Here is a 25,853-nt window from a genome sequence, read left to right as displayed (position 1 = left end):
GAATATCTAAATGTGCATACAGCTCCATTTAACTTACTGGCGCCTCATTTTTTTCAATATACTATGTAGAATTAAAGGCATTTCTCCTCCTCGAAATCTCCCTGTAAAATGCAATCACTGGGAAGGATGCTCACAATTCAGTATTACCCAAGTATTCAAAAGTACAACACCAAATGCTGGCAGAGCATCATTCTGTTGGCCATTGCGTTGCTACAAGATGGGCCTGTGAGTTAACACTCACCAATCAGTGGTGGCTCCCTAGTAAGGAGCGTCTTCCCACTGCTTTTCAGCAATGTAAAAAAAGGAAAAATAAAATGATAATAACTTGAGGTTATTTTCATTTGATATCTTCCTGCTGCGGCAGCTTTGCGGATGGGGTAAGCCTGCTCTGCTCTCAGAGAAGGGGGAAGGAGTGGTGGGCACTCTGTTAGTGCACATGAATGAACGGCCAGCCGGCAGGCCGTCCTGAGCTGGTCAAACAGTCATGCACACTTTGCATGTTCCCCACCCAGGCTGCATTACAGTCTGGGTGAAGAACATGCCCAGGCGCCTAGTCTCCGTATGAGTGCTGAACCAGGACGCTCAGACCAATGACAATGCTGCATCGCAGTGTTGTGATTGACTTAGAAAAGCCAGGGTCAGGTATGTTCATTTTTATTTATATGCACACCCAACCGATATGTCACCCCGATCTGTGCTGGCTGCGACTGCTCACCATGACCATTGTTAGAAATGGGGGTCACTAGTTGGCAGAGGTAGGTACCTTTGTACAAATAGGGACCTTTGATCTAGTCAGGGTAAGGTGGATACACTTCTAAAATAGCCCTTGCTCATCCCCTTGGTAGCTTGGCAAGAGCAGACAGGCTTATCTCAGAGGCAGTGTGTAAAGCATTTGTGAACACATACAGTAATACAGTGAAAACACTACAAATGTACACCACACCAGTTTAGAAAAATAAGTAATGTTTATCAAAACCAAACAAGACCAAATGATAAAAATCCATAATACAGTAGTAAAAATATGACTTTCAATGGTAGAAATAGTTCAGTTCAAAGCACATTGCAGATGTGTAACTTTTGACACAAAGTACCTTGGATGCGTCACGCACACAAACAAAAAGGGCTACAAGGAAGGTGATGCGTCGGTTCCTTACACTTAGGGAAGGTGATGCGTCGGTTCCTTGCCCCGGGGGAAGTGATGCGTTGGGGCCTTACTGCTGCGCAGGGGAGGTGATGTGTCAGTTCCTTACCAGAGAGGAGGTGATGCGTCGGGTTCTTACCGTCTGGGGAGGTGGTGCTCAGTTTCTTACTGTGTCCCCCAATGATGCAACAAAGTTGGTACCTCAATGCGATTCGACGATCCTGGATGATGTGTGGGTTCTTGCAGCCACACAGCAGGCCTTGTGTCAGAACCAGTGTGGTGATCTCGGAGTTCGGAGACTGGCACACTTGATGCGGCGTGCAGCAATTTCTAGAGCCGCGGGCAGGGAATGCGACGATTTCTTTGGCGAAGCATCAGAAACAGGTGCGGATGCGTCACACTTCTTGAAGTTGCATTACTTTTCCAGCTCCCAGCAACAAATAGCCTCAAGAGGTCCAAAACAACAGCAGATACCTCTTAGAAGGTCAGAACTCGCAGCAAGGGACTTCAGGCGAGCTGGAGCTGAAGTCTTTGTGTTCCTGGGACTTCAGAACAGGAGGCAAGCTCAGTTTCTTGCCCTTGGAGATCTTCCTCAAGCAGGAGACACAGCAAACAACAAGTCCTTTTCACTTTCCTTGGCAGAAAGTAGCCACTGCAGGCCAACCCCAGACCGCAAACAGCACAGGGGCCATATTCCTCCTCAGTTTCTCAAGCTCTTCTCCTTTGCAAAGGTTCCTCTGGATTTCCCAAAACGGATCTAAAAGTCTGGGGTCTGGGCCTCTCTTTGTATACAGTAAATCTCTTTGTTCTCTCCTGGCCAGGGCTCTGAGCCCAATCCAAACTAGTTCTGTGAGGCACTTTACAAGTACACAACAACCTTCATTATCAGGGTGAGCCCCGGCTCTGGACACACCACAGGGGGAGGAGCCATTATTGTGGAAGGCAGAAACAGCCCTAATAGCCTTAAAATAGTAAAAAAACTAAATTGGCAGTATTTCACTATCAAGACATGTCACACACATCAGGGCATGTCCTACCTCTCACATACACTGTACCCTGCTCACAGGGTTATCGTGGGCCTACCCTAGGGGTGATTAACCTGTAAGAAAAGGAAAGGTTAGGGCCTGGCAAGTGAGTGCACTTGCCAGGTAGACATGGCAGTACTAGACTGCACACAGGCTCTGAAATGGTAGGCCTGAGATACATTTACAGGCTGCTTATACGGGTGACACAATCAGTGCTGCAGGCCCACTAGCAGCGTTCGATTTACAGGCCCTGGGCACACACAGTGCTCTGTACTAGGGACTGACTAGTTAATCAAATATGCCAATCATGGAAGCACCAATCCATACATGCAATTTACAGGGAGAGCATTTGTACTTTAGCACTGGTCAGCAGTGGTAAGGTGCCCAGAGTCATAAAACCAACAAAAATAGGTCAGAAACAGAAGGCAACAAAGCAAAAAAATCTGGAAATAACCCTGCTGTAATACTAGGTCTCACAGCCATCATCTGTGATTAAAGGTCACACAGTTGAATCCCATCAAAAGAAGCAGACTCAGCCTTCTATCCTTCAGAGATCAATAAAGTGAGTATGATAAATGGGCAGTAGCAACACCTGCTGTATGCAGACTTAGAAATGGCAGAGGTGCAGTATGAAGTGCTAGAGTAAAACAAGCTTTTATTAACCATAGACAACAGACTTGGCAGCCTGTAACACACATTTACTCGCAGGTCTATAAATAAAGTGTAATATAGACTGCATAGGCTCTTTGCACTTATCTTCTTTGATACACTCTCTATGTACTGAAGCAGGCGTCTCACATATGGCCCCATTCAAGAAGCTAATTTTGGTTCTAGTTGTCTTTAACCCACTCACTCCTGATGGATCCCTGTTGCGTAGCCTGTTACAATTGTGTTTATCCCAAAGAGCATCAAAAAGCCCATGATGTTTCTCTTGCTTGTGACTATAAATCTGATTTTGGTGGGCGTGTTATAGATGGTCCCCCCTGAACATCCTTATCAATCTTCCATTAGAATGGATTATGTAAACAATATTGAGAATTGGATGTGAACTTTATAAAATATATTTCGATCAAAAGGAAGAACTTCGAGATACTGGTCACTAGTTTTAATTAATATAAGAGGCAGGAACCTTAAGATGTAAACCTTGAATCATATGAAGGACTTCCAGCTGATGGATCCATATAGGAGGAAGTAAAGTCTAATGGCTTTTCTACGTGGTGATTCACTGGGCAGTAGCGTGCTGGTGGTTATAGATATAAATCTTGCTTGGCCTCTAGAGAGGAAATTGTGGCAGAAAATATGCCTCTCCACAAGGACCCAATCAGATAAGCCACTGCTACTCTTGCTTCCATGGTACATGATGACTGCCACATACAAGAATTCAAAAATGAAAAACTGGTGCTGGAAAGAGAGAGGCTGGCAGTCTTGCAAGGAATCATACAGAAAGGGGGATTTTTGTTATAGAATTTTTCTGAGATTGAAAGTTTTTTGTCACACGCAAGGAGGGGGCAAATCCAACTTGTAACTCATCATTTCTCCACCACCAGATGCCTACAGAGTGGCATTTCTACATATGAGGTTTGAAGAGAAGTAGGGAGGAGAAAAGGAAGTGCAGGCTTCCAATTTCAACAAATGGATCACCGAGGCCGTCAAGGAACTGGCCCCAATTGAACCAAAGAAACCCAGGAAACGGCTCGTCACCGCTCAATGGTACACGGCTGAGGTGAAAGCAGCCAAGATTAAGTGCCGACGCATAGAGCGGATTTGGCGCTCTGACTACAGCTATGGAAAAAAACTGGAATACTTAAAAACTCTACAGGAGTATAAAACTACAATAGTCCAAGCAAAATCTGCCTACTTTACAGAAAAAATCCAAAGCTCGGCAAACTCCTCCAGGGAACTTTTTAAAACCGTAGCCCACTTAACAAAAACTCCTCGAGACACTGTCTTTAGTCCTGATCAGTGTTTTGTCGATGGAATGGCCACCTTCTTTCAAAAGAAAGTGCAAACAGTATATGATGACCTTAGCACCATGGTATCCGCCACACCCACAAACGAAGTTGGACATACCACTATAACCCCCCCTACTTCTCCAGCTTCCCCGCACTCGAGAAGCAACAAGTGTATGACCTAATCACCCAGATGAAATCTGGCTCTCCACTGGACCCCTGCCCCCCTTATGTTCTGCATCTAATCCCTGAGACCATCACTAATACTCTGACTCCCCTGCTTAATAAAATAATCTCTCAAGGAGAGTTCCCAAAAAACTGGAAAATGGCCTGTATCAGACCCATTCTTAAAAAGGACACACTTGACCCCTCTGAGCCCAAACACTACCGTCCCATTTCCTGTCTGCCCCTAACCGGAAAAATCTTGGGAAAAGCCATGAACCAGGACATAATGCAGCATGTGGAGGAAAAGAAGCTACTTGATTCATCACAACATGGCTTCAGACCCCTACACCCCACTGAATCAGCCCTTATCATGGCCACCGAAAAAATTCGCAAAACCATGGACGAAGGCGGGAGGTCGGCCCTGATACTATTAGACCTTACAGCGACCTTCGACACCGTAAATCACTCCGTCCTACTAAAAAGACTCACCTCCCTAGGCTTCACCTGCCCTGCCCTGGCCCTCATCGCCTCCTTTCTTACCACCCGCACAAACCAAGTGATTTGGAATGGACTACATTCCGATGAATTCACCCTTCCGGGTGGGGTCCCACAAGGCTCGGCACTGTCACCCACACTGTTCAACCTATACGTCACTCCCCTGGCTGCCCTGATTAGATCCCATGGCCTCCAACTTGTGTCCTACGCCGACGACACACAAATGATCGTGTCCATCTCACAATCTATTGATGCCACGGCGGAGTGTTTTAGGAACTGCCTTACCCAGGTTAAGAACTGGATGAGTAATAACTTTCTTAGACTGAACACAGACAAAACTGAAGTCATTGAGTTCGGTCATAAACCTTCCATCTGGAATGAACTATGGTGGCCCTCCGAAGCAGGAGCCTGCCCTCTCCCCGTAGACAAGGTCAGAAACCTTGGCTTCTTATTAGACAAAGAACTCTCATGCAAAGCCCAGGTGAATCAGGTGACTTCCGCCTGCTTCCATAACATCAAGGTGCTCAGGAAAATTCTACCCTACATCCCGGACATCTTAAGGAAGACGGTGATGGGAGCCCTCGTAATGTCCCGGATAGATTATTGTAACTCCCTCTATCTAGGAGCAGGAGAAAAACAACTGTCGAAACTACAAGCAATTCAGAATGCGGCGGCCAGAGCTTTATTGAACCTCCCCAGATGCCACCCTACGTCCAAAGCCATCCGGGAGCTGCACTGGCTCCCGGTCAGACGTCGCATTCAGTTCAAAGCTCTTTGCCTGGTACATAGATCTCTACATGGCAAGGGACCTGACGACTTTAACAACTTACTACCACGATATGTACCCTCGCGCACACTGAGGTCAGCCTCCCACGACCTAGTTTGCCAACCCAGAATAAACAGAGCCCGATGGGGGGGAAAGTCTTTTTCCTACCAGGCGGCTAAGATTTGGAACTCACTACCCCCAGCACTTCGTGCCCAAAAATCTAAAATCAACTTCAGGAAAGATCTAAAGACCTGGCTTTTTACCTAAACCGATCTGCCCTCCCGCCTTCCCCTCCGCTCTATATCTTCCAGCGCCAAGACGCCGCGGCATTCGTGCGCTCTACAAATAATTCAGTCAGTCAGTCAGTTTGAACTATCTTATAAAATGCATATATTTTCCAAATGCCAAAATGTTCAGGGAGCGTGGAATTATGTGGCATGGGAGGGCCAAATAATGTGTCAAGGTTCAGTAAACTACACAGCAAAGGAAGGCACATAATGCAGTGCAATGCAGCACATTTTGTGATAGTATTACACTATTTTTTGTGGTTTGCGCACTCGCCAACACTATCTATGCATTGATTACATCTCATAAGTACCAGTTTAACACTCAAATATAGCAATAAACCATTGGCTGCTCCTCCTCTATGGAACCCTGAAAAATAAAACTATAATAAAACGGATTTAAACCCCATTTTATTATCGTTTTATTTTTTTCTTCTATGTGATTGTGTGTCAAGTCTGGGGGGTGGGGCCAGGAGGGTGATAGTATTGGGGAGGGAGTGGTGAGAACTGTTATCAGTGTGCATGATGGTTTGGCCGGCTGTCTCAGGATGGCCAAACCGCCATGCGCACTGAAGCTCTCTCCAATCTGAGCTGCGTTGCAGGGTTGGAGAGAGCAGGCACAGGCTTCCAGTCTGTCTGTGAGCGCAAATTCACGCTACTCAGGTCAATACTGCAGCTGCTCTCATGTACAAGAACAGCTTCAGGATTGGCCGCAGGGCAGTCTGGGAAACTGTGCCTTCAGTGGAGACGAGCAGAAGACCTCGATGCTGGAGGGTAGCAGGTAAGTTCTTTAAAAAAATATATTTTTATTTTTCTTCGTCGTTTCCCATCCCCCCGCCTCTTTTCCCTGACACGAGACGCTCCTGCAATAAACAACAAAATCGTCCACTGCGCAGCAACATGTGTGGCAGTGTTTTTAGTAACATTCAAACCATGTGAGCTAGAAACAGATTTTTGTTTATTGAAATCTGCAGATTATGCAGCAGATGATGGAATATGTGGATGGTGATAGCAGATGACAAATATGAGCAGTGAGCACTAGTCCTACATAAAAGGCAAGTGACTTTTCTAGTGAGGGAATTACAAGCTCTTATCGAGGTATCAACAACCTGCAGGGTGGGGAGGGATCAACAGAGGAAATGTGTTAGAGATCCTTGGGAAAGTATCCAACCACTGGTTTTATTACTGCAGACAAGTGTGTTGCCATTAAATGTAGCAGGTCATACAGCGTGGTGCTAAGTCAAGATCAGGGTCTTCTTTCAGATGTGCTCTAGGAGGGAAAGGCCTCAGTTACCGGGCAAAGGAAGCTGCACAAAACAAGAGGGACTGCAGCTCACAAGAAGGATCACAAAAGCAAAACCGGTTAAAACCTGGTCAGGAGCACAGATACAGGTCTATGCACCTTCACCCCGTGATAAGTGGTATCACTACACAGTATTAGATGACAAGAACACAACTCTGAAGGCCCAAAACTGTAATACATAAAACAGCAAACTGGTAATAGCATGAACATATGCAACCCATCTGGATTCTGTGTTGTAGCCAATTGCATTTCCTTGCCTGCCAGAATCTACTACTGCTGAGATGAATTCAACTCATGTATTTCAATGGAAGCAGTCCCTCCCTGGGGGCACTAAGTGCCCCTAACAAGCAAGAGCACAACTGTGACAAAATACTCCCCCAGGCTGATCCATACAGTAAATTACACTTATTTATGCAATAGCCGCACAGGGCTGGACCAACGCCCTTCTGTATATCATGACAAAGTGTCTGACCTAAAAAGGGAGATATGGTGGCAGAGACTGGGTGGGGCAAGGGTGGAAGGTCCTTTCCCTAATTGTAGCAAAAACAAAGAAATTCAACCAGCACCTACTCTTCCTTCACCCAAAAAGCAAGGGAAGATATAACAAAAAGGCAAGCGTATTGCTGAAGTGCAACATAGACCAGTTATTATTTTATAATAACAGTAACAAATCTAAATACATTAATGACATGACAACACCACATATGTGTCTCACACATTTTACTGTCAGGGTTATGAGGGCGCCATGTTCTTTAAACCAAGAACCCTTTATCTAGCTCCTGCTCGACATTCAGGCAGCAGTGACAAGTCAACAGGGCGCAGGACACACAGGCCAGGGTCACAAGTGTATGAGGCTACACTGCAACGGAGACAAGCTTGCCAGACCCTGAGCCTGGCGCCAAAACAGCGACCCACACACTGGACCTTGTGATACTCTGTCTCATTCCGTTATGTGGTGTGTGATCATTTCAGTGCGTTTCACAAATTCCTCGGAGGACACATCATTCCTGACTCAACAAATCTGACAGACATCCATGTCAGATCAAGAGACGTTTCATTTTCTGTCAGATTCCGCTCTGCGCTATGAGGCAAAAGCACTTTCAGAAACTATTGCTGTTCTGTTCAGACAACATAATCGCTTTTTCGGAGAATATTCACAAAGCAATATCATATTTGTGATGTGCATTTATGCCAACAATTCCCAGAAAACCTTATGTTGGGAACCAAACCTTTTTTATTGCCATAGTCGATTTACAAATCTTCAATCACTATGTCCATTATCCATTATTAAATACTTAATCCACATTCCAGGTGATGGTTCACATTGTTTTGCATTAAATAAAAAAATTCTCTCTCTTGAAAAATTATTTAAATATTGTTTATGCCTTAGGCCATCAGCGGTTCTTAACCTGTGGTTTGGGGACCACTGTTGGCCTGCGACGCCCACTGAGAGGGTCCACAACTGTTTAGAACTTTTCAGAAATAAAATATTTTTAACAAATTGATAAAGTGTACATAAATAAAGAAGTAAAATGCAAAACTGAACATTCTAAAACGCACTGGATTTAAAAAATGGAGGCAAAATGTCAAGTTAATATCCTCCAATTTATTTGAGGGAACAGTGCAACTGCATCACACAGGACATAGTATGGACGAGGGATGGCCTTAATTGAATTTAGAAAAGATCTAACTTCCCATGTAAAGTAAAATGGTAAAATGTAGATTTTTTAAATATTCGCAGAGCAGGTCAGATGGGGGACGCAGAACAGCTGACGGATCATATCCCGGTAAATAGGGGAGTACTTCAGGGCTGCCTGCTGGCCCCAAGTCTATTCTCACTTTATGTAAACGGAGTAGTACATTTTTTGCAAGAAGAACCTGCAGACACAAGTCTGGGGAGCGTAGCAGCATCTACCCACTTGTTCGGAGAGGACACCTTGTTGGTGTCCAAGACCCCAATGGGGTTAGAACGTCTTTTGAACAGGTTCCAAAGTTAATGCGAAGCAAGAGGGCTGGTGATCAATACAACTAAAATTAAATTTATGGCCGTTAAGACCCCAATGTCTTTTCGAGGCAGTCTTTTGCTCAAAGGGAAACCTCTTGAAAGAGTTTGCACCCTTGATTATCTGGGTATACATCTCGCAGATAACATGTCTTGGAAAAACTACCATGCGAATATGTTAATGAACCACAAAAGGGTAACGAGATCACTTGGGAAGGAACATCGCCTTTCGCATAGTAGACCGGTTGCGCCAGCCCTTCAGGTCTACGAAGCAAAGGCTGTGAGTGCAGAGTTGTACGTGGCCGAGCTGTGGGGATTTGAGAAGACCAAAGACCTTTGTAGATCAGAACACAAATTCCTTAGGAAACTAGTGATGCTGCCAAAGTACGCTCCCCTCACTCCCCTTATGCTTGACATGGGCAGGCGTTCATAGGAGACGTAGCAAGGCTGCAACCTTTACTTTTTTGGGCCCGCGTCGGACAAAAAGCGGGGATGTTGGAAGGAAAAGGTGCTGAGAACCTGTACATTTTCTTCACATATTATCTCTATGGTGATGCGGACAATGGTGTTGTGTGCTTTTGCAGCAATGACCAGTGAGCCAAATGTGTGTGTGCAAGTGATGTTAGTGGGGATCAAAAAGGTGCTCAAAACATGGCACAGTAAGCATCAACACAGCGAAGGGTTTTTGCAAGTCTCCTTGAATATTGCCTGTTTTATCAGTAAAGTCTTTGCCATGGACCCTGGGAAAACAAAGTAATTTGTTTCTCTGGTGTGTAGAGTACATATGACCATATTGTAATGTGTGCCTCAGATAAATTAAAACAGGTATTTTTTAATCTATGAGGCTAGATGGTCATGTAGATATCTTATCTGATTCTAAGTGAATTCTTGAGCTGAGGATTTGCGTATACGCATATTTATTTTCAACTAGAAGACTGTCCCCATCCATGTTGTGCAGGATGGGTGATGCAAAATGCTAGTATATGCACTTAACCTGGGTCCCATGCTTGCAACTGCAGGAGATGTCTAGCCGCTGGGTTTTCCATTTTCCTATTGACCAAAGTAGATGCTCAGATGTACAAAGAGGAAGGTCATGTGTATAGTCCAAATTGGTCAGCATAAGGTGAAAGCGAAAGCCCAGGAAAGGAAAGATTCTGCTTAAGATTCTCCATTAAAGGAAGAAAATCTGATAACACTGTTAATCAGGGATTACAGGATGAGTTTGGTGTCCAATCTAACTTTAAAAATTGCTGCTGTGAGAGCTGGAGTGGGGATGCCAGGTTGCAAGGGCCACCAGATGTGTTACTCAATGATGAAGGAGGAGGCGATACATTCAAGTGTTTTGTCTATCCTACAGCAGAAAAGCCATTCAAATGCTACACAACGATACAGATGTATAATGTTGTCAAATCCATTATTGCTCACTTCAGACTTCATGTTGTGCCATATTGGTATGATGGAGAATTTTGTCTCATGGCATGGAACCAGGAATCATAGATGACCCGTAATCACTGGCCACCTCCAGGTAACTTACCTAATTTCCCACAGTGAGTGCCACAGTACAAACTATCCTAAATTCCTCCCCCCTTAGGTATCACACATGTATGATGATGGCAGACCACACTGGGAACAGCACCAACACCCACCGACAACGCACACAACCTAGGTTTCATCCTCGACTCCTCCCTCTCCATGTCTAAGCAGGTCAACGCCGTCTCCTCCTCCTGCTACAACTCCCTCCGCATGCTCCGCAAGATCTACAAGTGGATCCCGACTGAAACAAGAAGAACGGTGACACAGGCCCTCGTCAGCAGTAGACTGGACTACGGCAACGCACTCTATGCAGGAATCCCAGCCAAACACCTACGACCACTACAGCGCATCCAAAACGCCTCTGCCCGACTGATTGTCAACGTCCCCCGCTGCAACCACATCACCCCCCACCTGAGAGACCTACACTGGCTGCCCGTCGACAAGAGGATCACCTTCAAGCTCCTCAACCACGCACACAAAGCACTCCACAACGCCAGACCAGCCTACCTAAACAGCAGAGTCAGCTTCCACACCCCCACCCGCCAGCTCCGCTCCGCCAGCCTCGCCCTCTCCGCTGTCCCCCGCATCCAATGGATGACCTCCGGCGGCAGATCCTTCTCCTACCTCACCGCCAAGAACGGGAACACCCTCCCCACCCACATACGGCAGACCCAACAAGACCTACTCACCTTCAGAAGGCTCCTTTATACCTGGTTCTTCGAGCATTAGCAGCACCCTCCCCCCCCCCTCCCCTAAGCGCCTTGGTACCCTCACGGGTAAGTAGCGCGCTTTACAAGTATCTGATTGATTGATATGATCAATAGATCATTAAGCCTCTTCTGAAAAAGCCCTTGTTTGATCTGTGACAACTAAGACACCTATGTGTCAATTGGCAAGGGACCATTAATAAGTAACACCTCTGTGATGTTTGTGCACATTGGGGACCCTTGACACATGAAGATTCTAGAGGATTTTGTACTTTGGTGTAAGTGTTTCAATCAGGAGTGAGGTTTCTGCAACAAGTCCCACATGCCTCAAAAGGCATCACCAAAGAGAATTGAATAGTTGTTCCAGATTGTCCACCCAGGTGATACATTTGCTGCCCAAGAGGATGCAGAAGATGCTAATATGAACAATCTGTGAGATCTACTTATTGGTGGTACAGGTTCCACCAAGGTAGGCATGACACCTGAGAATAATCGAGGAGATTCTAGACTATAAAATCTCCCCCCAGAAATGGCATAGGTCCAACTCAAAGATATGCAGCTCCCAGGAAAAGTAGATAATCATAAGCTAAAAAAAATATACAGGGTTCAACTAGCTAGGGGTATCGCCGATTTAGCAGCTACATGGTTGAAAGGGTGGATGGAAGGGTGGAAATATGGGTGAAAGGATTGATGGATGAATGGATGGAAGGATGGAATGGTGAAAGGCTGAATGATGGATGAAATAATCAATGGTTGAAAGATGAAGGAAGGATGAAAGGATGCATGGATAGATATTTGGATTGAAGAGAGAAGGGAGCTCTTCTAGGGTGGGTCGCAATCTTGGTTACTTCAAAGCTTGGTTCAAAGTGGGTGGGGTATTTTAGTTGTTTGGCTACTCCCTTGCATTTTGGAGTGGTGCAGCAGCTATTCAACAAATTATAGCTCACAAAATGCGCATACTTTAACACTAAAAGCTAAAGTGGTCCATCCAGAAATGCCGCAGATGCTACACAGGAAGACATAATGCCCACATAAAAAGGACACTCTATGGTGTTTCACCCAGGATCAGCATAGTTGTATCAAAGGTGTCACCTAGGCAGATGCATGCCCCCAGGACCTGGTCCATGTGGGGCCTTTTTGGAAAACAAGTACAGGATCCCACTCTAGGTTTTTAAAATGTCTGCAGCAGATTCACGACCCTATTGTGATTTTGTCACCAAAATGTACAAAAATTTGATTTTTGCTCTGGTGAATCCCAAGATGGCTGTCATCACTTCTTGGTTGAAGTGTTGGCAGCCAATCAGATATCAGCACGGGGACTGTCGGACCGTCGGAGGATATGCGTTCCTAGATACCTAAATTTGGATTTTCTTTATTTTCTCGACAACTACAGAACATATTTACACCAAATAACAAAAAGTGTGATCTGTACAACAAAGTCTACCTTTCTGCCAAACTTTGTGTAATTCCGTCCAGCGGTTCAGGTTGTAGTTGTGTTCAAAATTCCTATGGGAATCAAAATAGGAAATGCACTTTTTGTGACCCCCACTTTTTCTCAGCCCCCGCTTGACGGATCACCCCATTGATATTCTGCAGGTTGAAAGGTCAATATTGAGAACCAAGTAACATGCAATCCTCATCACTTCAGAATTTACTATAGTTGGGCCCATATATGGAGAATGGTAGTGCAGCCTGACAGCCTGCATAGTGGCACACTAATTCAAAAATAATTAGTTTTGGATTGGGAATAATAAATCAATACTTAGCAATACAATAACTAGTCAATATATATGTAGTTTGGTAGAGTCATTTGCACTTCTACAATTATCGAACAGTATTTTAGCTATTAATATTTTACACCTCGCAGTGTTAGAGCATTATTTTGATTTCATGCCAGGGCATATCTACGTCAAAATGGCTGCACTGATTATCATGTCACATGTGTTATATTTCACATACAGAATCTAAGGCCTACTTTGCCGGCATCAAGCCACAACAGGGAATAACATGTTTTGTGAAGAAAGCAAGAAAGCTCATCCAGTCAAATATTAAGTAGGGGCATATTGTTTTTTAGGTTTGAGGTTAGCAAAAATCTTTTGATTTTACTAAATAATATGTCTTATATACTTACTTAATGGGGCTTTCAGCCACCTCTCTTAGCCCATTGGTCTGGTGTTGAGTCATTCCAATTTTGCTTTCTCCCACTACAGCATACAGGGCGGGGAAATGGGTCAGCCTACTTAAGCCTCAGGTTAAAGTCTCTTTGAGTGACTGTATTTTGCTCTTACACAAGGTAGGCATCTGCACAAAAGGTAGCTCCCTTTAGTGCCTGTGTTCCCTGATGTGATCAAAGGACGCATTTGAAGTGAGCACAGGGCACATTCCAGCTTCATCAGTTCCCGTCTCCTTCCAGTGCAGTTGTAAATTCTGTTTGAAGTGGACTGCTGCTATTTCACGGTATACCATGTTGTGTTCCTGCACTTCGTTTATTGAATATACTTTGCCAAGGAAGAAAAACAAACTTTATTATATTTCATTTGCAACACACTTTTAACACTTTTATGTAAGCATAGGTGGAGTGTAATTTGGGTTTCGAGCCAACATTTTATACTGTGACTCTCATTCCCTTTTTTGTTTCCTTCGTCCCTATTTCCTTTCCTTTCCTTCATTTCTTTCTTTCCTACTTTCTTTCTTTTCACTTTTTCTTTCTCTTTTGTCTTATTTCATTCTTTCATTCTTGCTTGCTCACTTCCTCTTTTCTTTCTTCTTTTTTGCCTTCTTTCTTTTTTCTTTCATTCTTACATTGTTTCTTTCCGGTTTTGCATCTTTCTTGCCTTTGTTACCTTTTTGATCTTTCTTTTTTCTTTCTTTCTTGTTGCATTCTATCCTCCTTATTTTCTTTCTTTTTGCTTGCTTTCTTACATGCTTTATTTCTATTATACCTTATTTTTTCTTTCTTAAATTTTTGTCTTTTACTTTTCCTTTCCTTCTTGCCTTTTTTACTTTTTTTTCCCTACATTTTTTGTGTGCTTTGTTTCGCCTTCTTTCCTTTTCCTTCTTTCTTTTTTGCCTACTGTCCCTTTTCTTACTTTATTCCATTCTTTTTTGCCTTATCTTTTTTCTTTCTTTCCTTTTTCTTTTCCTTCTTTTTGCCTTCTTAATTTCTACCTTTCTTTCTGCTTGCTTTAATTCACTCTTTCTTTTCTTCTTGTCTTCTTGTCTTTTTTCCCTTCTGTTTGTCTTTGTTGCTTCTTTTCTTGTTTTTTTTGTTTTTGCCTTCCTTTCTTCCTTTAGTGCTTTCCTGACTCCCATCCTTCCTTTTTGCCTTTCTCCCTTTCTTCTTTGTCTGCCTAACTTACCCTTTTTCTTGCCTTCTTTCTCAAAGAGGTAGCTAGCAGCCAATGCCAGACCGATTACATTTTTATATCTGTGTGAGACAAGACCTTTTTCTTTTACTGAATGTGTGTATATTATAGTTACCTATAGAGGTTTTAAACCAGAGTTAATCCATTAGTTATTGTTTATGTCATTCACATTTTTCTCCCACCCACTCCAGCAGCCATCAAGGGGCAATGTTATACCACTTCAGCCATTGACTGACTTTATTATGAGTTACAGCATGCTGCGCTTTTGCAACGAGCACATCCACAAACAGCGTAGTTCCTTCAGTGCCGTGTGAACCATGGTAATGTGCACTTTTTTGAGACTGAAAAACACTATTTGCGTTTAGATTTAACAAGGGCCCTGCAGCTTTCTGAACAGTAAAGTTTAGCAAAAACCATGACAAAGCAAAAAAGAGTTGACAACATGCTGGCAGCCAAGACCAGACCAATTGACTTTGCCAATGCTTGTTTTAATCTGTGGTTAATTGACACAAAATGTCAGGCAATTCCACCTATTTCCACTGGTGTCTCATCCACCTGTACCAAATTTGAAAGGGTAGCAAGCAGACAGAATACTCCGCAGCACAAAAATTCATTGTTCCACATAGTGAGAAACACATGGAATGGGAACTCTTGTGAGGTCTAACATTGTCAGGGACCAGACAATTCATTAACCAGTGCCAGTGCATCAAATCAAGATTGCTAGCAAGGGGGCCAGTCAGTGAAGTTTGCCTAGTAGGCTGCCATGAGGAGACAGGCACTGCATACAGGGTTCCATGGTTGGGAAGTTGCCTTCAAGAGCGCTGTCAGGGGCTCTTGGCAATTCATTTACATTAAAACAATTATCATTAAGGAAAATACACTGCTCAGTCCAGCACAGTTCTCCTCAAAGCAACTTGCAGAGTAGCACTGATTTGACCCTGCAAGTAAGAAAATAGCAAGGAAATTGCACATAGTTTGCCCAAATTTTTTTGCTCACTCTTAATGTTAAGGATTTCATTTCTTACCTTAATTTAGGATCACTAAAAAATTCTGTATACTGACATTCATGGCCTGCATGTACATTGATGTACAGGAGTGTGCAAAGCAGGCAGCTAATATATGTGTTCCCTGCTTGCATTGCAGCTTCCCTTAAACTAAGTCAGTACTCAGGTGAAGGGGGGAGACCAGGAAGAGTGCAGATTCTGAGGCAACAATCTGTGAATAGGAGATGTGCCTAGCACGGCACTGCTCAAATTTATAGATCTGACCCATCTCCAACTATTATAACTTGTCTCACTGTGTGTGTACAGATGAATTGGTGTTTGTTAAGGGATGCCCAAATTAGGATGTCGGTCTGAAAGTTTCTGACCACAGGTAGGAGGCCTTCCGACCGACATCCTTGGTTTGACTTCCGACTGCCGTATTACGATTACGGCTGTCTGAATTCAAACCGGCTGGTCATTATGGCTTGTTTCCAATGGGCTGAAGGAGCCCATCGGCCCACTGGAAACCAAAACATAATCGCTTACGGAAAGTGTTTCAGCCATCGCAATTGTGATGTCAGTTTCCAACAAGTTTTCCATGTCAGGTATTCCGACATGGCAAGCCTATTGGAAAGTGACTTTCAGGACCCCTAGCAGGGTCCCTTTCTACCACGGCCTCCGGTTGGTGGCCGACGGGGGCCCGTGAGGTGCCTTCCAGGTGGTGCAGGGATTTACTGTGACTCCCATTTCTCTATTGGAGCTTGTGCTGCGGCTGATTTCGGACCACTGCACAACCTCCCATAGGGAAATGGGAGTCTGCAACCGCATCATGTGCAGTCGCATTGTAATTGCGGTTTTGGGCCATTCACTCGAGGTTGGTCGGTCCTGAAACCGCATGGATGTCCGTCGGAGGAAACTCACTGACATCCTAATCACCCCTCAAATGCTTTATGAATGCAGCCACACTTAATAAGCTTTCTCCCCAAACTAAATATGCACAGATTAAGAATAAATATTTAGCAAGTTGGTCCCACATTTTCTTGAATGATTTTTGGATCTTAAAACACAGCAATAATCAAAAATATAACTTTTGAGAAAGAGTGTGAAAATGCTTTGAGTAATGTGAGATTAAGATAAACGGGTAGCAAAGCACAACATTTCTAGTACAAAGTACTAACTTTTGTTTATTAAAGAAAAGTCATTACTCAAAACAATTTGCCTATTAAGATATCAAACTAAGTACCTGTTTGCGGTCATTCTGTTTCTGTTCCTCCATCCTACATCTATTATCATCAATGAGTGTGTTTTCTTCATTGCCATTCACCTCTCTTGTATAAATGTCCTTCACCTCTGGCCACCTATGGTCGCATTCCTGCAGCTTTCGTATCTCCAGTTCCCTTCTTTGATGCTTTGGGAGAAAACAGATAATAAAAATACAGGCAATAAATAGGAGCTCTTTGTGTTAAATGATTTGGTTTACCATTGTGAAAAAAGTCACTAAATCAACCTGTGCTCATCCATGGGTAGCTTGGTACGAAAAAACACTCAGGCTCAACTTAGAGGCAATGTGTAAAGTATGTATGCAGCACACCAACAGCGATGATATTGTAAAACACAAGACAAGAACATTCCAAACCAATTTAGAATAATAGAGCAGATTTTAATAAAGTGTGTGACACCAAAACAACAAAAATCCAATCAGGAGGACTAAAGTTATGATTTTTAAAGATTTTGTTTAAGTAAAAACCAGGACCTAAAAGATCAAAGTGCCAACTGCGAACATCTAGTCATGCAAGACTGAGTCAAAGTGAAAAAGTATGGCTGACCATGATGGCGCATTGTTTGGATACTAGAATTGGATTGGGCCCGATCAGTGCTCACCTTCAGACTTAAAAACATTTCAGAGAAACATTTTCTGAGAAGGTAAAGTTCAGCAGGGCAAGCCTGCAGGAGATATCCAAGGAGGGAGCGTTTTCATCAGATATCTTTGGGTCATAGCCACAGTGAAGATCGCTACGTTCTGACTTAGTCTCTGAAATGGAAGTCAAACATCTTCAGTGGGATGAGTCAGAGGACTGTAGCCTAAGACGGTTCCCCTAGACCAGATACCCCTTTGGTGAAGAACCACTGAAACGGATTTGCTGCTAAGGAGAGGAACACATGGGAGAAGCTGCAAAGTCAATCTGACTGGCAATACACCTCAGGCAGATAGGCAAGCCAGTTGGTCCTGGTTTCCTCCTTGTTCTCATAGCAATACTTAGCCAAAATTATTTAAATTCTTGCTTTTGGATTTTGGATATCTAGGCACCTTCAGAACCACTTGGAAGGTCAGGAATCGCTCATGCAGGGTTCAGGTGTGGCTTCAAGTTAAACAGGAGACTTGTATGTCCCTTAGGTTCAGATCAAGAAGACCAGCAAAGTAGCCCTTTGAAAACACTCTGGTGGTCCTTTTCCAAGTTGCAAGTCCAGTCCTTCTTTCCCAGGCAAGAGGGCAGCAGGACAGAAAGGCAGCAATTCTGCCAGGCAGCTGCAGGTCAGCAGTCCAGTAGAGTGGCAGTCCTTTCAGCAGCACAGCAGTCTTTCTTCATGGCAGAGTACCCACAGACCCAGAAGTATACTGAAGTGTTAGTGTCTGAGGTCCCCTTTTATACAACTGTGCCCTTCCACTAGTAGGTGGGAGAAGCTTCTATACTGTGGCTTTGAAGTACATGGAAATTCCTGACTCATCTGCCATGGCTACAAGCTGACTACAGTGACACTGGGTAGGTGTGAGGTCCTTTTTGTGGCGGCAGAACACTCCCTATTTAGTTGCAAATGTGGCTAGGCTTTGTTCCACCCCCTCATCCTCATCCAGGTATGCCCTGAAGGGCCAGCAGAGGGCCCTTCAGTGCATACCAAATCCCTCTATTGTGTGACTGTCTGGGAGAAAGTCACAAAGTTTAATTGTCAGTTACATTGACCCAAGACAGGCTACAGGACTAAAAGGGCTAAGGGCAGAAAAAAGCCAACTTTCGAAAGGTGGCATTTAAAAAAATGTATTAAAAACTCGGCTTTATCATTAAATAGGGTCCTTCATTACAATTCTAAATACCAAGGCACCAAACATGATATAGCTACCTGCTCCCAATTAGAAATTACAGCTTTTTAAATATAATAGTTAATCCCCAATTTTATCCTATAAGAGGTATAGACCTCACAGTAGTGAAAAACGAATTCAGGAGTTTTTAACTACCAGGACATGAAAAACTTACAGGTACATGTCCAGTCTTTTAATTACACATCCCCTCTGCCCTATGGGCTGCCTAGGGGCCTACCTTAAAGTACATATCCAACCTTTTAATCACACAGCCCCGGCCCTATGGCCTACCTGGGGCCTACCTTAAGGGTGAGTTACATGTGAAAAAAGGCTTGACAAGGGGTTTTTAATGGCAAGTCGACATGGCAGTTTAAAATTTCATCGAGACTGCAGTGGCAGTTCTGTGACAAGTTTTAAGACCTACTTAAGTAGGTTGCAAAATATGTGCAGCAGACCCATTGATAGCATTTAATGTACAAGCCCTGGATATATGGTATAATACTCGACAAGGGACTTGCAAGTAAATTAAATATGCCAATTGAGTAAAAGCCAATTCAACCATGTATTAGGGGAGTGACACAAGCACTTTATCACTGGTTAGCAGTGGTAAAGAGCACAGAGTCATAAGGCCAACAAAAATAAGTTTAGCAAAATGGAGGAGTTGCAGTAAAAAGTTTGGGGGGAAGACCACCCTAATGCTGATAGGTTTAACACCATTTAGTAAGAACTGCTATATCCTGCAATAAAGCTAAGGGTATCTTCGGGTACAGTAGGATGCTAACATTATCCGATTTTACTTAGTTCTCCAGAATGATTTTCCCATTAATAGAAAATACTTGTAAATTTACAACATAAATACATATTCTCTAATCTGAATTGATTTGTTTTATACATGTTAAAAAAGTAGCGAATTTTGATTTGTAAATATAATCATTTTATATCTGCCATATATGATACCACTAATTACACTCTGATTAAATTCAATACACGATGGCTGCTAATGTAAAGCAGATAAATATTGAATCTTAATTAATAGGGTTTAAATATGGTAGCACGTTGCAAGTGTGCCCAGCCACCAGAGTCTAGCTCCTGGAAACAGGTGGCTAGGTAGACATTATTAATAGACCAGAATCTAAGGGAGCAAGAAACAAAAAAATAATCATTGCACAGTTTAGAGGTGGCCACGCGGAAGAATAAATTACACACCATAGCGGCCCGTGGTGGGAGTGCTGCCGGGCGCTGATGTGGGGCGGGGGGAGGGGCAGGGTGGTGGGTAGGAAACTGCGGAATACGGCTGCACAGAGGTAAGTACACAAACAAATAAATAAAACAAATTTTGTTGCGTGCGCTGCATCACATTTGGCGATGCAGCACGCGCAACGAAATTCGTTTTGTTTATTTTTTTGTGGACTTACCTCTGTGCTGCCGCATTCCGGAGTTTACTACCCCCCACCCTGCCCCTCTGCCGCCCCACAGCAGCGCCCGGCAGTACGCCCACCACGGGCCGCTACTGAACACGTATATCCAATGTGGAACTACACTTGCAAAGTAAAAGGGTTTATTTTCGCGTTTGTTTTTCAAATACGTTTATATATTTTGAAAATCTGCTGCTACATTTCTAGACTCACAGTACTCCCACTGTAGGAACCTTACCCATCCCCACCTAGTTCCACTCTACCGAGTGACATTGGCAGATTGCACTTGCCTTCTTTCTCTGGTGTCACTTCTAGAACAGATACTAAAGCAAATCAAAATAGTTAATTGAAAATTGCAGAAAAATACAAATGCATTATTTTTTCATGGTGAAATGTGTGAGAAGTGAATAAATAGTTTCGTCATTTAATTCCAGAGCTCAATTACCTCAGCCCTCCTGATTTCTCTTCTGCAACCATGTGCAAAGAATATCAATGCCTTGGTAAATAAAGTGTGACAAATAAAGTACATTCAGAGGCTTAATAAATATGCAAAACCTATGACCTAGCGATGGACTAATACAAATGTGAATGGTTTCTAGGAGCCTGATTCAGAAAGGCAACCTACGCTTTGAGTAATTGCACTTTTGAGTAAGTTTACTACTGTTTGGCTATGCACCAAGTCTCAGTTAAAACAGAATCCAAAAGTGTAACTTCCATGTATACCCGGGGCTATTCATAAACGACAGAGGCTATTCACATAGGTGACCTACAATTTTGAGCAATTTACACATGCAATGTACTCTTACACTAATGAGTAACTTTATACTTTGATTTTAGGACTTGTCAAAAAATAGTAAACATACTCAAAAGTGTAAATTACTCAAAGCTGTACCTTTGTGAATCTGGCCCTCTGTTCACCATGTTAGGCACCTCCTGACATATCATTGGAATTACTAGGTAGGTTTTTGTGTAAAATAAAAAATATATACTAAAATCGTGAATAATAACAAAAAATGTTAGTGCCTGATAAACAGACTGCACTTTGTAGTACGTTTATGACACAACACAGTACAAAGTGGCAGTACTTACGTGTGCAGAGTTCTCTGACCCGACAGCAGAGTCTCCACACACATAAGTATAGATTTTAGTAGTAAATGTGGAAGGGACACTAGGAGTGGGTGAAAAAGGGAACAGACTTAGTCCTAAAGGGCATAGATTTAGGGAGGAGTAAGCGATATTTAGTGAGTATCGGGGAGGGGTTTAGTAGGAAAGGACGTCACCTATCCATATAAGAGTAAGTAAATTGCATTACTCTGGGTGTGGAGATATGTAACTTACACGTTTGTGTTTACACTCACAGTTTGTGAATACCAAAAGTAGTAAACGTTGTCCAAAGTGTAAAGCATAAGATACCTTTTTGAATCAGGTCCATGGTCTGGCTATTAAGTCCAGATGTTTTGCTGGTGAAGGGGCAAACCAGAAAATAATCCTACCTCACACTTCACAAAAGAGCTCCCCTACAACATAAGTACTTGGTCATGTTCTTAGAACCTTTAATGCCAAAGGCGTAAAATCTAATATTGATGACGTGGTACCAATAGGTTATCTAAACCTATGAACACCCAATCTCCCTGCAAATGCACCTTATGCTGTGATGTTGTATGTACAGGATACACCATAGCAGCTGTCCCTGTGCAAGCATACTCTATCTAGAACAGAAGACTGTGTGGCTCTGCATATGTAACACTTTAAACAAACCTGAATTTTCATACAGGGTTTTTTGCATTCAGGTATTTAAAATTTTACTTTGGCAATCAGACATATGACCACTATAACTCGCAGCTCATTAAATAAATGTTGCTTGTTAACAAGCCGAGACTAAACCAAAGAGTCAGAGGAGTCCCATGGTTGTAGGTCAGAATACCATGGACAAAATATCCATATACCAAAATATTATAGTCTGAATATTGAGCTCCAAAATATCAAGAAGAAAAGCATATGTAGGTAGAAATCGATGTACTGTTCTTAGCTTGAAGGTATATATCGTCAAGGTGCATATCCATAGATTAATTTAAAGTAAACCCAGTGCTTAATTTGTGCTGGTGGTTGCAGATGGGGCACACTGTGCCTCCTTGCTTGCGGACTGTGAGTTGTATTTTTCATCATCAGACACTGAGAGAAAGGCAGCAAAAGAGGTAAGAAAGGAGAAGACAAAGACGGGAAACCAGTGGCAAAGGGAGAGATCAGTGATATGAAGGAACCTAAAAGTGTGAGATGGGTGGCAGAGAGAGTATAGTGGTGGATGAAAGAGGCATGAGGTGAAATAAGAACTAGACAACCTTGTTATTCAGCTCTAATATTCGGCAATTTATTTATTTATTTATTTATTTTGAAAGTTTTATATAGCGCGAACAAGATCTTTGCAGATATCAGAGCGCTTTACAAAGAGAGGGTACATGATCCTAGTCAAACAGGAAAGTCAGTAAAGCTAACAGTACAAATAGATGTAAGGCAATAATACAAATAATACAATGGTGGCTTCTGAGTCAAATGTATGCACCAGCTCTTATTCTTTTACAAATTAAGCACAATTTAGCTTCCCGATATTTTTGTACTCTAAGGGCCACATGCATCAACCTATTTAGGAAGTGCAAACGGTGCAAATCGGTAAATTCAGCTGTTTGCGATTCCTAAATAGGTTTTTGGGATGCATCAAACATTTTTGGAAAAATCGCTATTTTTAGCGAATTCCAAAAATGCGATTGCTTTTAAGGAATTGCAAATTTGCGATTCCTTAAAAGCAATGCATGATTACTTTTAAAATTGCGAATTCGCAATTAGGGGGTGCAAATTACCACGAGGGTGAACCTGGTGGTAATTTGCGAAAATGTATTAAAATGCTCAAAATGGCATTTTAAAACACTGTCATGTTACAGACACACATGTCCTTAGGACATGTGTGTGTGTAACATGCACTTAAAATGCATTTCAGGGGTGCAGGGGGGGGGGTCCTTTGGACCCCCCCTGCAGCCATGGAATGTATTAACATTTTGCGAATCGCTAATTTAAATTCGCAAAATGTCAATGCCTTCCCATTGATTCCTATGGACCTTTTGGCCCATAGGAATCAATGGGAATTGCGAAATCGCAAATTAGAATTCGCATAATATTTGTGATTTGGTAAAAATTGCGATTTTTACCGAATCATAAAAATTATGCGATTTAAATCATGCATCCCGTTTTGCGATTCCTTATTTGCGATTCCCTAAAAATCGCAAATAAGGAAGCGCAAAACCGGACTTTGATGCATTTGGCCCTAAATGTACTCTACAATATTTTTATATATTGATATTTTATTGAGAGAATGTTAACACCTTGCGTGCTTATGACGAGCTCAGCTCGTCATGAGGCACAGTTGAGCTGTGCCTCATGACGCAGACAGCCCACACGGGGCTAATTCCCCGCCTGTGCGTGTGTTCCATGGGAGTGGGCAGAGTCGTGACGAGCTCAGTTCGTCATGAGCACAGCTCCACTGTGCAGCATGACGAGCTGGGCTCGTCACAAGCACCGCACCACTGCTCGCGCCCCCCTACACTGCGGGGGAATTAGCCCCGCATGGTAGGGGTTAATACCTCTACGTAGGAGTATTAATAATTTCAATGGGCAAAGTAGAAATTCCCAGCAGAAAGTAGATTTTTAATGACAATGTAATTTTCTCTGTCTCATGTTTAGCACCTGGAATCAGCCAACGTACATACAAGAAAAAAAGATATATTTTAACTATTGACTGGCTCATGTATTATAAAGTGCACCCTTTTACTTAAATTGCAAATTGTTTAAAATCATCTGAGTTTTGGAAAATTGATAAATAGCAAATATTAGCAATTTGCAAAGTAAGATTTAGAAACGTTAGTACATTTCTACACAAAATCACTTTTTTTCAGAAATAGTGAGCTGTGAAATTTGTCACATTTAATTATTATGCACATTCACAATAGTATTTCTAACCCTATTTTTACTATGGTGTAGTGATAAGTAATAAGTGGTAGTTCAGCCAATACCAGATAAGGCTAATCCATCATGTGATACATGCGCAGGATTGGCCAGGGAATTCTCAGGATTTCCCTTTTGTGTGTTCTTGTGTGGTGGTGGGTGGGGGTTTGGAAGGGGGAGGGTTCACTTGCACACCCCCTGAGAGGAAACTCTAAGCATTACCATGGTAACCTTGGCTCTACAGAATCCTGGGTTCTGTCATCGCTTGGACTTAGACAAGAGAGGTGATGTCTGAATAAGGGCTTCAGAATCTTAAAAATGTATGACTTTGTTAAAAATGTCTTGATATCATGTTTAATTACCATCACAATAATGGAAAGTTTAAGGCCACATTCTTACATCTTCTAGCCTTTTCCTCTGCTCCTTCTGCTGTTCAATCCTCTTCTGCCGCTCCGCCAACAACTGTTTCTTGTACTTCTCCTGGTCTCTCAGTTGCTGCTGTTGAAGCTGTTGTTGACGGTGGGGCTCAGAGCGATTTTTATTTTCCTGCTGCAGTCGTAAAAACTCCCGGCGAAGGGTTGATTCACCGGGAAGATTAACAATAGAGCTGCAAGGGTGAAATGTAAGTAAGAATAAGAAACCAGAATAGCCATCACATGTCTTTCTTTCTACCACACATTTGAGGGCAGATCACCAAACTCCAGTATGGTCCAAGAACAACACCCCGAGGTTCGCAGTTACTTCTCAATGAGAACTCTAACAATTACACAGTTTGGGGAGATTTTACCTTCAATTCTCTGTTGAGGGTTGCAATTCTCCCAGGCATGGAAATGAGTCAAATAATTCTGAATTAAAGGCATGAATAGCGGTTGACAAGTAGTATGTAGGTTATTTATGTTGAGAATGACTGAATTGGGAATCAAATGCACCAGTGCTTAATTTGTAAAATATGAAGTCCAGGTGCTCAAATGTTTGTCCAAGGCCAACACCCACTTTCCCCAGCTCCACCCACTCACTCTATTGGCTCCACCCACATCCTCAACTGGCATTGCTGAAAGCCAGATGTAATACATGATCTGAATTTCAGCATAGGAGCCTTCCTCAAGTATAGTTTTGATATGAAGTCCCCCGCCCCTCATCTCTCCATAGCCCTTTTCTCATGTATTTCATTTGTTTTGTAGCGCTTCTTATACCAGTTTATGGTGTTGGAGTACTTTACATGAAACACACATAAAGACAATGAATAATATATGTGTAAGTCAGTGTATAGGAAATGTAACATACGACCAAGGGCACTACCCGGTGTAGGCATTTTTTAAGAGTGCGTGGGCTGGAGAAGCACAAACTTGGGATTCAAAACATAACACAGTGGTTAGGGTTACATTTACTAATAAGAATTCACTTCTGCCCAAATAAACCCTTTTTAGCAGCATTATGATAATGAAAGACTGAAAAAACATAACTTTGTAACCTGTATCATGTAGTTTGCATGCAGCTCTTTGATGGCAGTTCATAGCTCACTGAGCTAGATTATTATTGTAACAAGTGAACTGTACAGAAACAAAAGGATATTTTGTGACAAAAGTAGTAAACCTCAGAGCTATGCACATTGATGTGATCTGCATTGTGCACATTCTTGCAGCACAGCTGA

At 42.8% G+C, this 25,853-nt stretch overlaps 1 protein-coding gene across 1 annotated transcript in view; it reads right to left on the bottom strand.

Annotated features, from left to right (window-relative positions):
- NRK (Nik related kinase) overlaps positions 1-25,853 on the bottom strand; it is an 895,726-nt gene that overhangs the window by 360,818 nt on the left and 509,055 nt on the right. The window contains exons 12-13 of the mRNA XM_086918574.1: positions 24,602-24,809; positions 16,962-17,126 (exon numbers count right to left, since the gene is read on the bottom strand). Coding sequence (XP_086774700.1) covers positions 16,962-17,126; positions 24,602-24,809 — 373 coding nt within the window. The remainder of the gene's footprint in view (positions 1-16,961; positions 17,127-24,601; positions 24,810-25,853) is intronic.

Source organism: Lissotriton vulgaris, chromosome 4_1 (genome assembly GCF_964263255.1).
Source record: "Lissotriton vulgaris chromosome 4_1, aLisVul1.2, whole genome shotgun sequence".
NCBI lineage: Eukaryota > Metazoa > Chordata > Amphibia > Caudata > Salamandridae > Lissotriton > Lissotriton vulgaris.
Note: the sequence above shows the minus strand (reverse complement) of the source record. Positions and strands in the feature narration are given on the sequence as shown.